This window comes from Grammomys surdaster, unplaced genomic scaffold (genome assembly GCF_004785775.1).
Source record: "Grammomys surdaster isolate TR1022 unplaced genomic scaffold, NIH_TR_1.0 254, whole genome shotgun sequence".
NCBI classification, from domain to species: Eukaryota; Metazoa; Chordata; class Mammalia; order Rodentia; family Muridae; genus Grammomys; species Grammomys surdaster.
In genome coordinates, this window is record NW_021604695.1 from 2,461,333 (window position 1) to 2,475,884 (window position 14,552).

The 14,552-nt window shown below is 46.5% G+C and overlaps 1 protein-coding gene across 1 annotated transcript in view; it reads left to right on the forward strand.

Moving 5' to 3' along the window:
* Positions 1-10,583, forward strand: part of Snta1 (syntrophin alpha 1) — a 30,559-nt gene extending 19,976 nt beyond the window's left edge. Inside the window, exons 3-8 of the mRNA XM_028775286.1 lie at positions 3,743-3,947; positions 5,926-6,133; positions 6,235-6,365; positions 8,676-8,872; positions 9,704-9,891; positions 9,990-10,583. Coding sequence (XP_028631119.1) covers positions 3,743-3,947; positions 5,926-6,133; positions 6,235-6,365; positions 8,676-8,872; positions 9,704-9,891; positions 9,990-10,082 — 1,022 coding nt within the window. The 3' untranslated portion in view covers positions 10,083-10,583. The remainder of the gene's footprint in view (positions 1-3,742; positions 3,948-5,925; positions 6,134-6,234; positions 6,366-8,675; positions 8,873-9,703; positions 9,892-9,989) is intronic.
* The last annotated feature ends 3,969 nt before the right edge of the window (positions 10,584-14,552 follow it).

The following is a 14,552-nucleotide window of genomic DNA, read 5'->3' on the forward strand; positions in this document are numbered from 1 at the left end:
TGCTGAGCCATCTTGCTGGGCTGGCCCTGGCTTTTTTTTTTTCTTTCTTTCTTTCTTTCTTTGTTTTTTTAAAGACAATGTCTCATGTAGCCCATATTAGCTCTGAATTATTTTTTAAAATTATTTATTTATTTATTTTATGTGCGTTAGTGTTTTGCCTATATGTATGTCCGTGTGAGGGTGTCAGATCCTGAAGTTGCAAACAGCTGTGAGCTCTCATGTGTATGCTAGCAAATACTTGGGACCTCTGGAAAAGCAGCCAGCGCCCTTAACCACTGAGCCATCTCTCCAGCCCCCCCTGAATTCTTCATGTAACCAAGGATGACCTTTTATCTACTGAGTGCTGAGATTACTGGTATGTGCTACCACACTGGTTTTTAAAGTTAATTTTATTGGTGATCAGTGAGGGGGGACTCTCAGAAAACACTCTCAGAAGATTTCACCTCAGTGATATTGGTTTCTTTTTAGTCACCACTAATTTCTTAGCTTTAGCTAACCTGCATCAATAGTCCCTTCTGTTCTAGACTCTAAAGCCAGTACCATGTGGCACCCCCTAAGTGCTGGAATTAAAGGTATGTGCCATAATTGCCTAGCTTAAAATTAATTTTAAAAAAAGATTTATTTATTATGTATAGTGTTTTGCCTGCATGTATGCCTTCTGGCCTGTGGATGTAGATGCAGCAGAGCACTCATACATTAAATAAATAAAATGAAATAAAATTTAAAAAAAATTCTGTCTAGGGGCTGGCGAGATAGTTCAATGGTTAAGAGCACTTGTTGTTTTTGTATAGGGGCTGGGTTCAGATCTCAGCACTCATATCAGATGGATCTCTGTAATACTCCCTGTAATACCAGCTCCAGGGGATCTGACTACCTGTTCTGGTGTGTGTGTGTGTGTGTGTGTGTCTGTGTCTGGTGTGTGTGTGTATCTGCATCCATGTGGTGCCCATCCACACAAAATAATAAATAAATCAATCTTTCAAACAATTCAGCTGGTTTGTACTAGTCTCATTTTATGTGTTCATCGCTATGTGTGCCACTGGTGACCCTACTGTACAGAGCACTTGCCACACATTCCTATCAGAGAAGGTCCATTATACCTGCTCAGTGATACTGGGGTGACCTGCCAGGGTCCCCTGGGCACATATACTACTTAAGCCACTGACTGCCCATGTAAGAAGCAGAACCATAAAGGATTGTGCCTTAAAGGTAATACAATTGGCTGGGCATGATCACACATGCCTCAACTCCAATGTTGGGGAGGCCAGCCTGGGCTACTTACTGAGTTCTAAGTCAGCCTGGGCCAGTTCTAAGAGACTCTGTTTCAAAAAGGCCATCAGCAGGGCTGGACGGAGGACTCAGTGGTTAAGAGCACTTATTGTTCTTGCAGAGAATCTGGGTTTGATTCCCAGAACCCACATGGCACTCAGAGCCTCTTCTGACCTCTGAGGACTCCAGGGACACATGTGATATATCGACATACACTCAAGCAAAACTTTCATATACATAAAATAAAATAAATGAATAAATCTAAAAAGAAAATTTAAAAGACCAACAATGCAATAGAAGTTTCTCTTTCTTTTTTCCTTTCCTTTTCTCTTTCCCTCTTTCCCTCCTTCCCTTCCTCCTTCTGTTCTTCCTTTCTTTCCATCTTCCTTCTTTTTTTTTTTTTTTTTTTTCGAGACAGGGTTTCTCTGTGTAGTACTGGCTGTCCTGGAACTCACTCTGTAAACCAGGCTGGCCTGGAACTCAGAAATCCACCTGCCTCTGCCTCCCAAGTGCTGGGATTAAAGATGTGCGCCACCACTGCCTGGCTTTTTTTTTTTTTATCTTCCTCTTTTTCACCTTTCTGTTTTTTTATTTTGTTTATTTTTAGCAGAGTATTACTCTGTAGCGCAGGCTGGCCTGTAACTTACTCTATAGCATCCAATTCTTGGCAATCTTCCTGTCCCAGGTGCTGGGATTATTGGTATAAACCACTGTGCCCAACTCTCTCTCTCCATCTCTTCTCCCCTCTTTTCTTCCTTCCTTCTTTTTTTGTGGTACCAAGGATTGAACACAGGGATTTGAACATGCAAAGCAAGTATTCTACTGGAGTCACACCTCCCTCTGTAATTCTCCTCCCTCCCTCTCCCCCTCCCCCTCTGCTCTCTTCTTTGGTGCGGGAGATGAAACCAGTATCTATGTATGCTTGGCAAGCTGTCTTCCCAGCCTGATTTTTTTTTTCTGTAAAAATGGGCTCATGTGGCTCAGACTAGTCTCAAGTTTCTGATTTTCCTTTTTCTATCTCTTAAATGCTTGGTTTACAGTCATGTGATACACATGTGGCCTATTTTGATTTTTTAAAAATTTGACCAAGTCAGCCAGGCTGGCCTCAAACTGGTGATGCTTCTCTCCCAGCCTTCTGTATAGCTAGGATTACAGGCAGCTGGTATCACCATATCTGGTAGATGTTTTGCTGCAAAAAATTATTTTAAAAAATTTAAATATTTATTTGTGTGTGAGTGTTTGCATGTTATGCTTGATGGCCCAAATGTAATGTTTAGGTAAGTAATTCTGAGATAATTGCATCTGTTTATGTATTCTTGGGACTGTACTGTACTATCTAACTTCTAAAATTAGTTTCATTTTATTATTTTATGTTTTGGGGTATTTTGCTTGAATATGTGTCTGTGTATCATGTGCTCAAATGACCCACTGAGGTCAGAAGAAGCCATTGGATCTTTTGGAACTGGAGTTAGAGACAGTTGTGAGCTGCCATGCTGGTGCAGGGAATAGAACCTGTGTCCTCTGTAAGAACAGCGAGTACCCTTAATGGCTAGGCTTTTTTTCCAGCCTCCTAATATCTCTACTTTAATTGGGTTTCCTTAGAGTATGGCTCACACCCTCATGTTGTAGATGGTACCCTATCAATCTGGCATCTGGGCAGTGAAGAGGAAATAGAGGAGAAAGGAAAGGATACCACTTTCCCTTAGCAGTAGAAGTCTGCTATTCACAGACTTTATTCTCCTTTCATGCTCTTGGGCAGAATTACTAACATGGCTATTTATAAGTGCAAAAGACCCTGGGAAATGAAGTCCTTAAGGGGCTATTAATATTTTGGAGGATAGTAATGAACACTACCATAGAAGTATCTCATTCTGTCTTCTGGCAGATAAGAAATATAGAGAGGTAAAAGCAAGTACCAGGATAGTGCCTAGCAGCCACACATCCTGATTTCCATCTTGGTGCTCTGAGCCTGTCTATACTGTTCTCTCTCACCCATCCCTGCTTCTCCCCCCCCACCTCTTTCTCCCCTTTCTCCTCTCTCCCCTCCTCGTCTCTGTTTTCCTATCCTTCTCCTGCTCTCTCTTACATCACTCCTTAGTACAGATTGAGATTATAGGCATGTGCCACCATTGCCTCTGTGGTCTGTTTTTTCTTTCTTGAAAGGCCACCTGAAGGTCCCAAACTTTTTGATTCTTTGCTTAGAACTTTATCACTTGGCCATACCTTGCTGCAAAGGAAGCTGGAAAGTGCAGTCTTTGTTCTAGGTAGTCATGTGTCCATCAACCAGCTTAAATGAATAGATGGGTACTTGCATGTGTCCAATATTTCTACCCCACTGTCACACCAAAGGTTTTCGCTTAGAAACGTAGAATAGTAGTCATAAATTAAGCTCTTACTTAGCTAGTGACAATTGTGATATTTGCTACATGGAGTTCATGCCACAGTGGTAACAGGTGACCTCTCTCCTGACCAGTTAAATACATGAAGGAAGTCTCACCGTATTTCAAGAATTCTGCTGGTGGGACCTCTGTTGGCTGGGACTCACCTCCTGCCTCACCTCTTCAGCGGCAGCCTTCTTCCCCTGGCCCTCAACCCCGGAACCTCAGTGAGGCCAAACACATATCTTTGAAGATGGCGTATGTCTCAAGGAGGTGTACTCCCACTGACCCGGAGCCCAGGTGAGGCTAGAATAGGGGGGCATAATGCAAACAAAAGATATCTGTAATGTATATAAGTGATGAACATAATACCAGCATCCATGCTGGCATGTAGCATGTTCTTAACAACTGGGTCACATGGATGCATGAGTGATTTTATGGGGTAATGATATACATTGCTTGTTTCTTCTTATTCTTCCTCCTCCTCCTCCTTTTTCTTCTTCCTTTTTGAGACAGGGTTTCTCTGTGTGTCCTCGGCTGTCCTAGAACTCATTCTGCAGACCAGGCTGGCCTTGAACTTACAAAGATCCACCTGCCTCCCAAGTGCTGGGATTAAAGGCATGTTCCACCACTGCCTGGTTACTTGGTCTAGGGAGTAGCCCTGGCTTCTCGTTGATAATTTTTTAAAAAAAGATTTATTTATTTATTTTGTATACAGCATTCTGACTGCATGTATGCCTGCAGGCCAGAAGAGGGCACCAGATCTCACTATAGATGGTTGTGAGCCACCATGTGGTTCCTGGGAATTGAAGTCAGGACCTCTGGAAGAGCAACCAGTGCTCTTAACCCCTGAGCCATCTCTCCAGCCCCAGTAATTATTTTTTAAAGGAAGGATCTCTAGTAGGTGAAGGTATTCTTATTTTGGTGTATAGCCTAGGAAGACCTTGAATTTCTGATCCTCCTAGTTTCACTTAGCAAGTGATGGGATCACAGGTATGTAACACCACTTCTGGCATTTTGAATTTTATACTTTTGCTGGGAGAAGTAGACTATATCTGTAGGAAGGGGTAGATTTGGTGGAGCCTGTCTTTGGAGATTATCATCTAGGAAAAGTTTACCTCATGTCCAGAGATTTCTCTGTATACTTTGTTGGTTAGACTTGGATCATGTGACAAGCATAGCTGCAAGGGAAGCCATAAATTCAAGTACTTTGCTTTCTAGTTCAGCAGTAGAGGAAGGCAGGGGTAAAGGTGGATGGCCTAGGTGTTGGGAGCCAGCCTCATTTTTCTGCCCTATTCCATATAGTACAGAAATCCAAAGGGAGTGAATCTTTAATGTAACCCAAAACATTTTGGAAATCCTTTCCAGCATCACTGTTGCTACCCCCTGGAACTCTTCTTACTTGCTGGCATGGACTTTGTTTTTTCTCTACTCACTTTCTCTTTTCCCAACTTTTTTTTTTCTTTTTGAGACAGGGTTTCATATAGTCTAGATAGTTCAGTTTTTAAATTTTTATTGTATTTCTTTGTATTCTCTCTGTCTCTGTCTCTGTCTCTGTCTCTGTCTCTGTCTCTCTCTCTCTCTCTCTCTCTCTCTGTGTGTGTGTGTGCACATTAGTTCTTTTCTTCCACTTGGGTCTCAGGAGTCAGGAATTGTTAGGCTTGGCTGCACGTGCCTTTACCCACTGAGTCATCTTGACTGCCCTAGTGATAACTTTGAACTTTGGATCCTTCTGCGTCAGCCTCCCAAGTGCTGACGTTGCAGATGTGAGTCACCAGACCTGGCTATTTCTGGGGCAGGGGTAGAGTCTCTTAGTGTGTTCTTGCCTGCCTTAGCCCAATAGTGCTTTGATTACTTGGTACTTGTATACCACTTGTCCTGTCTTTATTATAAGTAAACTTTGTGTCTTAAGATTTGAATATATTTCCCTTAGTAGATGAATTAGAGTCTAGACAACAGGGACGACTCGAAAGTTATCTCAGTTTCATAGAAACCAGGAGGAAAGGCCTCTATACCATAATTGTGGCCCCTAGCACACGTTTGAGTGGTTGTATAGAAATTTGTGTGTATATGTGTATGTTGTAGCTTCTTGTCTCTATATCCTGCTAGGTTCTAACACCTTTGGCTGAGATTCTAGCAACAAACTCAGTTCTTACCTCTCATGGATGCCCTGTGTTTTTTCCTCTAGTTTGGCAGTGAGTGGGTTTGTTGGGCCACATGTCTAGGCTGGATAGCTGACTACTGACATGTCTTGCCTTTTATCCCATTTTGCCTTCAGGTATCTGGAGATCTGTGCAGCAGATGGCCAGGACACTCTCTTCTTGAGGGCCAAGGATGAGGCCAGTGCAAGGTCATGGGCAGGTGCCATCCAGGCCCAGATCAGCACATTCATACCTTGGGTCAAGGATGAGCTACAGGCATTGCTGACAGCCACAGGTACAGCTGGGAGCCAGGACATCAAGCAGATTGGCTGGCTGACAGAACAGGTGCTTGCTGGGCCCCACTTCTGGTACCCCTTATCTCCCCATTATCTCCTGGCCCTGGGATCTCTTCCTTTCCACTATCCTCATTACCATTTTGCTTGCAGTTATCCAGTGGGGGTACAGCACCAACCCTGGCCCTGCTGACTGAGAAGGAGCTGCTCCTCTACTGCTCTCTCCCTCAGACTCGAGAGGCCCTGAGCAGGCCGGCCCGTACTGCCCCGCTCATTGCCACCAGGTACCAAGGAGCAGGGGAACTATGTTACATTCAGACTTGGGAAGGTGGTATTCCAGAAGGGCCCCAGATGCCCCAAACCGTAGCTAGCCCTGTTCTGCCTCTAGTTATTCCCCAAAGGGAATTTCAAAGGTATTCTGAAGCACATTCTGCACCTTTTGGGCTACACTTTCCTCATTTATAAAGTTGAGGCTCAGAACAGAAAAATGTGACGTGACAACTGTCACTCAGTTACTGACACCTACATCTTATACTGCATGGTTCAGGGGCCAGTCACTACCCTCAGGGAGAATCCAGAGTTGGGAGACAGGCACAGAAGAGCCATTACATTGAAGGTTATAGGAGACATTTAACTGACTGGCTTGGCCAGGGAAGACATAAGGAGGAGGTGACATTTAACATGGACTTTAGTGAATCAAAAGTGGGTCTTTTGAGGAAGGGTGGTTTTAGGTGTGGTCAGAGGTACAGAGGCATGAAGTGCTAGAACATGTCCATGAACATATATATATATATATATATATATGTGGTAAACATATACACACAACACACATACACCCACACCCACACAACACACACACATACCCACAATTTTTGTGAGGCAGAGTCTATGTATCCCTGGCTAGTCTGGAACTTGCAACACAGACTGAATTGGCCTTGAACTTGGCAGAGATCTGCCTGCCTCTGCCTCTCACTGCTGGGATTGAGACATGTGCTATCACTGCCACTTCATACTATTCTTTTTGAAACAGAGTCTCTCATTGAACTCAGAGCTTGCTGTTTTGGCTAGACTGACAGGCAGAGGAGAGGTCAGTGGCCCCTGTCTCCACTGCTTTTCACAGCACCGGGACTGCGGATGTCTACTGCAGGCCCAGCTTTTACATGGCTGCCGGGGACCCAGGCTCAAGTCCCCATGCTTGGGCAGCACTTTTACCACCGAGCCGTCTCCCCAGCCCCAGTACTGTCTTAACACTCGTGGCAGGGTGTGCCAGAGGGGTTAAGCTGGGGAGTCAGGAGGCTGGGGCTGTGCTGTAGAGGAAGCCCCGTGACTGCCACAGAGAACATTCACTTGGAAGGGAACGGCAGAAGCTGGGAGGCTGCCATAGCTCAGGGAGACCTGAGGCTGAGGGGAGCAGGTGGGTGGGGACACAGATGGAGAACAGTGACATTTTCAGTAGAAAGTGCATGGGTGGGAGCTCACAGGCTTGGTGCTTGCCAGATGGGCAGGAGATGCCATGGGTGAGTAGGAGATTCAGTGTGTGTGTGTGTGTGTGTGTGTGTGTGTGTGTGTGTGTGTTGGTAGGGGCAGTGGGACTGGAGTTGGGGTGTCTATAGAGGAGGTTCCGGAGATGCTGAGTCATGTCTAGAGCATATGTGGGAAACACAGGGAATGTGGCTCAGAAGGCTGCGGGCTGGTGGGTCCGAGGTTCACGGCTGGGATGTGGAGCTTCAGCTAACACTCCCAAGGGAAACTGAAAGTAGGTGGAGTGAGGAACAGAGGGGCTCAGGGCCAGAACTTAGAGGTTTGGTGGCCAGAGAGGGACAGTGAGCTGCTCAAGGCCATACTGCAAATGAGAATCAAACTGCGGGTTCTGGGGCTCTTGTTACCACGACTCCTTTCTCAGGACTGAGTTCTGGGCCAGCTGACAAGTGACAGGTTTTAGATTGTCTGTCTAATCAAGTGACTTGTTAATTCAGACAAGTACTTATTAAACACCTAGTCTGTGCCCATAGTTTAAATCGGTGGGAATATAGTCTTGTATAAAATAGACAAGAACTTCTACCTTAGTCTAGCTAGTGAAAAGGTCAGCCAAGAGCCTTCTGAAACTAATAAGTAAAATGTATCATTTTGGCTGGGCTAAATTATATACATACACATATAATTTCAGCTGGGTGTGGGGACATACGCTGCAATCCCAGAACTCAGGGGGCAGAAGCTGAAGAATCAAGCCTGGTCTGCATAGCAAGTTCCAGGCTAGCCAAGGTGACACAGTGAAACCCTGTCCAAACAAAGAAAGCATTCAGAGTGTATAATTTCTGCACTCCTGGTGAGAAGTAAGGCTGGTAGTGACCAAGGAACTCCTTAGACGGATCTTCTCGGAGGAGGGGATATTTGAACAGGAAGTGAGGCCGAGCCAGTGGGAAATCGTGAATATTTAGTTAGAGAAAGCACATGTGTGAGGAACATCAGAGAAAGATGGAGAAGATGAACCCCCTGCAACTCCTGTCCCTTGTAAGACACTGAAGGATGCAGGTCATTGTCCCGGCCCCACCCCACTCCCAGGCCTCATGCTTGGCCCTCTGCTCTGCACACAGGCTGGTGCACTCAGGCCCTTCCAAGGGCTCAGTGCCCTATGATGCAGAACTCTCCTTTGCCCTGCGCACGGGTACACGTCACGGTGTGGACACTCACCTGTTCAGTGTGGAGTCGCCGCAAGAGCTTGCAGCCTGGACCCGACAGTTGGTGGACGGCTGTCACCGGGCTGCTGAAGGCGTGCAGGAAGTGTCCACAGGTGTGCCAAGTGGTGCCTCTTGTGTCGAGAGGCGGTCAAGTTTCTTCTCTGGTGCTTCTGGAGGGAGAGAGCAAATGGAGGTTGGGCTTTTTCAGAGGCCCCTATTTGGGGCATGCAGGTGCTCCAGGAGGAAGGGAGACTTTTTTCTTGGTGTCTTTTCTTATGTTATCTCTGTGATTCTGCTGGTAAGAATACGTGGTGGTGCACACCTTTAATCCCAGCATTCGGGGAGGCAGAGGCAGGTGGATCTCTGTGGGTTTGAGGCCAGCTTGGTCTACATAGCAAGTTCTAGGCCAGCCAGGGCTACACAGTGAGACCCTGTCTTGAGGGTGAGGCTGTAGGTAAGATAGAGCACCAGTTAGATTTGATTTTCAGATAAACAGTGAATACTTTCTTATGTCAATCTAAATGATCTAGTTATACGAAATTTATATTTAACTTGCTGATCTTGTATCTTTATGGGATAAACATTGTGTGCGTCAAAGAATTTAACTCCCATTTATTTTATTGTGCTGAGAATTGAACCCAAGACCTTGTACATGATAGCTCCGAACTCTACTCTTCTACTGAGCCACACTCCGGCCCAAGCTTCCCTAACATACATGGCTTTGCTAGAAATAAAGCTAGATGGCCAGATGCAGCTATAGATCCTCTGAAGGCCTGCCTGTGTTTTAGGGTAGGGTGACTGGGCCAGTGATTGTTCAGGTGTCATGACAGAGTGAGCCTCCTATCCTTGGGGGAGTTACAGCCAGGTTCTGGAGCTGCCTTAGGAGTTGAGTGGGGCTTGTGATCACTGAGGTGCTGGGGTCTGTGTTCACTGCTCTCCTGCAGCCTGCACGTGGAATGGCCGTCCCTGTAGCCTATCTGTGCACATTGACAAGGGCTTCACACTGTGGGCAGCTGAGCCAGGAGCAGCCCGAGCCGTGCTGCTCCGACAGCCCTTCGAGAAACTTCAGATGTCATCAGATGATGGCACGAGTCTCCTTTTCCTGGACTTTGGGGGTGCTGAAGGAGAGATCGTAAGTGGAGGGCCACCTCTGCATCTTGGGGGTGGGGATGCTCTCCTGGAGGCCAGTCTGGACAGAATCTCTGACCATTCTCTCTGTCCATTCTGCAGCAGTTGGACCTGCATTCGTGTCCCAAAACTATGGTCTTTATCATCCACTCTTTCCTGTCCGCCAAGGTCACCCGCTTGGGGCTCTTGGCCTAGAAGTTGTGAGATGCACTAGCCCTGAAGAGGATCGCTCATCCTGTGGCCTGACCTGTCCTTCTGCTGACTGCCTGCTCATCTGTGGGCTGAGGGAAGGGAGAGGAGGGGTACTAGGGCCTCAGAGACCAGCCTGAGGAAGCAGAACTCAGACCTGGGACAGCGAGTCTGGCTTGTAATGGGGTAGCCTTCCTACTGCCCACTTCCACCAGTGCCTTTTGAAGAGAGATATTTTGTGTACACAGAAGCCATTCCGAGCCTGGGACCTGACCCTGTGGGGATCCTGTCCCCAGCCAACAGCAGAGCTGCCAGGCCTCCTGGAGGCCCCTAAGCCACCCTGAGATCTCTGCAGCTGGAGTCTTCTGGGTCAGTGGCAAGAGGAAGAAGAGGAGCCTTTCTGTCTACTTTCCCTTGAGCCCCGTGGGGCGTCTGGGTTTTCTCTTCCTCCTTTCTCCTCCTTCATCTTGAATAATAAACAGCCTGTGAGCACATAGGCAGCCTGGATTCATGTCTGTGGTTGTGTCTTTACACTGGGACTCTGATGTGGCTCTGTAGTCCCAGAGGAACCAGAACAAGATGTAAGACCCCTTTCCTGGAGAACTGGGTCTCCAAGTGAATACTGGCTTTATGTATGCTCTGTGACAAATGACCCTACAAGTCTAGCAGCTCATCATGTCTTCCATTCTGTGGGTCAGAAATTTGAGAATGGCTGAGTTGGATGTATTCCTGTCTGAGGTCTCTTATGAAATTTCAGCCAATGAGGAAACTGTCCCATGAAGTTACTTAATTAGCTTGGTTAGAAAATTAGGCAATAAGAAATGGGGAGATATGGTTAAGTGGAGATTTTATAGTCTTGCTTACCCATTCATCTCACCTATGCATCCACCAACCAATAGCTCATCCAGAAGCATCTAGGATACATCTGTCCTAGTCCTCAGTGATGTAGTTGAGAGCAACGTTGACAGGTCTTTATCCTCAGCAGGAAGAAATCCATCAAAATCTCCTGCAATCAAATGTGTGATTCCAATTGGTCAGACACAGGGAGTTAGCAGAGAGGACAGTGGGACCTCCCTTGCCTGGTTTCATTTCTGTCAGGAGGAGACACTGAAGTGGCTGCAGTGTAGAGAAGCATGTTTCAATCAGCTTCTCCTGCGATAGTACTGTGACACCAACCCTGGGCAAACCCAGTCCAGTCTCCATGCCTGCAACAACAGACATTTACTTTCATGAGCCTGGCCTGTGCATCGACAGTTTTACTACTTAAAAGTGGACTGGGCAGGGTACTTTTGTTCTAGGCTGCTGGTTGGGCCTAGGGCATGCTTGCTGTATGAGTAGGTCTGTGGAATGCAAGGAACAGTTGATCACATAGGCCATTCAGGTCATCTGCCCGACAGTGGCGAAGAGAAACTACGTTCACTCACAGTGGGGTGGAGGGGAGTGAGTGCTCACGATGGGGGCTTCCACCGACTAGTAGAATTAGATGAAAGAGATGATCATGGCGGGTAGAACATTCAGGTCCTAAAGCAGGCAGAACACGGGGTTGCCAAGCTCCTGGAATCAGAGGAGTTTGTTTCTTTTTTCGACCTTCACCACCCCTAATCCCACACTAGCCCGGGAATCCACAGTCGATCTACTGCCACAGTGGATTACTGCCACAGCCCCAGTGTGGTTTTATGATACTTGGGCCCCGCTCCTTATCTGTTTCTTCCCCACACCGCAATGTATTCACTACACAGTTGCCACGCTACAGGCATGGAGAATGCAGTCAGGAGTCACTAGTTGGCCACGGTTATTCAACTGTCAACCAGCACAGCCCCAGAGGGAACCCAGCCAGCCTGAGGTTGAGTTAGTGCTAAGAATAGGGCTTTGGCATCAGACTGAACTGTGGGTGGATCCCAAGGACAGCACAGCTCTTTGTGAGCTTCGTGAGCCTTTGCATATGACTGTTTTCGTATTCTCACCCTTAAGTTGGTAAAATGAGTTAATCTTAAAAAATTTTTTTTCAAGATAGGGTTTCTCTTTCTCTGTTTAGCTGTTCTGAAACCTTTTCTGTAGACTAGATTGGCCTCAAACTCATAGAGTTCCCTCTTTATCTGCTAGGATTTTTTTCTTTTTCTGTCTTCTTGTGTTTGCCTCTCTCTCTCTCTCTCTCTCTCTCTCTCTCTCTCTCTCTATTTCTTTCTTTTTTAAGACAGGGTTTCTCTGTGTAGCCCTGGCTGTCCTGGAACTCACTCTGTAGACCAGGATGGCCTTGAACTCAGAAATCTGCCCTGCCTCTGCCTCCCAAGTGCTGGGATTAAAGGCTTGCACCACCACTGCTCAGCTGTTTTTGCTTTTTGAGACAGCGATTCTTTCTCTGTGTAGTCATGGCTGTCCTGGAACACACTTCGTAGACTAGGCTGGCCTCAAACTTATAGAGTTCCACCAACCTCTGCCTCCTGAGTGCTGGGGTTAAAGGTATGTGTCACTGTGCCCAGCTTAGAGCCTTTTAAATAAGCTAACCATGAGGTACCACCTTTATGACCTAATCACTATGCAAAGACCCTATTTCCTATTTCCACTTTCTTGAAGGTTATGGTATCATTGTGTGGATTTGAGGGGGACACCCACACTGAGACTGTCAAACTGGAGAATGAGGTAGAGAGTGAGGTCCAAAATGTCTTACACAGAGATTGCAGAGGTAACATATTAAAGAAACCCATTGGAGGGCTGGAGAGACAGCTGAGCTGGTTTTGGAGCATTGTACTAGACTTTGATTCTGAGCACCCACATCAGGTGGTTCACAACTGCCTGTAACTCTAGCTTCATTTGGAAATGTCCTACACGCTGAGTCAGCTCTAGCTTCTGGCTTTCCACACAGAGGTGCTTCCAGATTATTGCACAGATACATAAACACATAAATGAAAACAAAACAAAACAAAACAAAACAAAACAACAAAAGCCCATTGGCAAAGAGAAAGGTTGGAATGCCCCACTCTTTCCCTCCAAGTCCACTCTTGATGAGAGTCATGACAGGAATAGGCCAGGAGGGGGCGCCTCTTTGTTACTCATACTATACTTGTAAAATTTGAACTGTCCATATGCAATTTGTTTCAACCAAATATTTTACATTTTAAAACTAGGTGTTAGCCGGGCAGTGGTGGCGCACACCTTTAATCCCAGCACTTGGGAGGCAGAGGCAGGTGGATTTCTGAGTTCGAGAGTTTGAGGCCAGCCTGGTCTACAGAGTGAGTTCCAGGACAGCCAGGACTACTCAGAGAAACCCTGTCTCGGAAAAAAACAAACGAGAAACAAAAAAACAAAAAAAAAACACAACTAGGTGTTATGGTGAAGCTTGGAAAAACACTTATGCTACATAGGGTGGTTCTGACCTCAGGTCTCTGATCTTGTAGAATCCTGTTCTCAGCTTTTTTTCTGAGTGTAGGGACTATGGGTTAGATCTGGGGGAGAAGAGGTACCTTGGCTAGAGTCATGATCCACAGGGAAGGGAGAATGGCTGAGAGGGTCAAGGCAGGAATGTGACAGGAATAGGACACAGAGGAGGTGAGGAACAACTTGGCTGTTCAGGGTCATTTGGGAGATCCAGGAAACGCATGTTCAGAGTTAGCCACAGAGACCCCTCTTTAGCCACTTATTCTATCATATCATATATCCTATCCTATCCTATCCTATCCTATCCTATCCTATCCTATCCTGTCCTTCCTATCTATCTATCTATCTATCTATCTATCTATCTATCTATCTATCTATCTATCTATCTATCATTTATGAATCATCTACAGAATCTTACTATGTAGCTCTCTCTGGCTTCGAATCAGCCTGCCTCTGCCTCCTGAGAACACCGAAGTGTGCTAACGTGTCGGGAGACGTGTGTGTGTGTGTGTGTGTGTGTGTGTGTGTGTGTGTGTGTAGGGGTTGAGAGTGGGGGAGAGGACGTTGCATGTCCCATGGCCTATCTGTGGAGTTCAGAGGGCTTGCCGGAGTCAGTTCTCTCTTCACCTTGTGAATTCTGGGGATTATATCGTCAGGCTTGACAGTAGGTGTCCTACACGCTGAGCCTTCTCACCAGCCCCATGGTGGCCCTTTTCTTAAAGAGCCTGGTGCGGAGTGGGAAGGAAAGTACATAAGACATGAGGGAGCTAACGGTGACAGGCATGGGGAGAAGTCAGAGCTCCTATTTTCCAGGGGCAGAACACCCCCAAGAATCCTTTACTCTCTTAGGGGCAAGGACAGATACTCTAAGACTGACCACATGGTTTTAAGCTTTGTTTAATTTTGGGGGAGGGGAGGTATTAGCATTTAAAGAAGTGGGTCTTACGTCTCTTTTTCAAAGCCAGTGGCCTGGGACTCTAGGCCGGCAGGAAACACTTCCGTTAGAACACCGAGGGCGAAAGTCACGGCGGAACAGAAGTTGCACGCCTAGGAGCGCAGCGGAGGACTACTGAGTAGGGACCCACTCAGGCTGACAGTTTC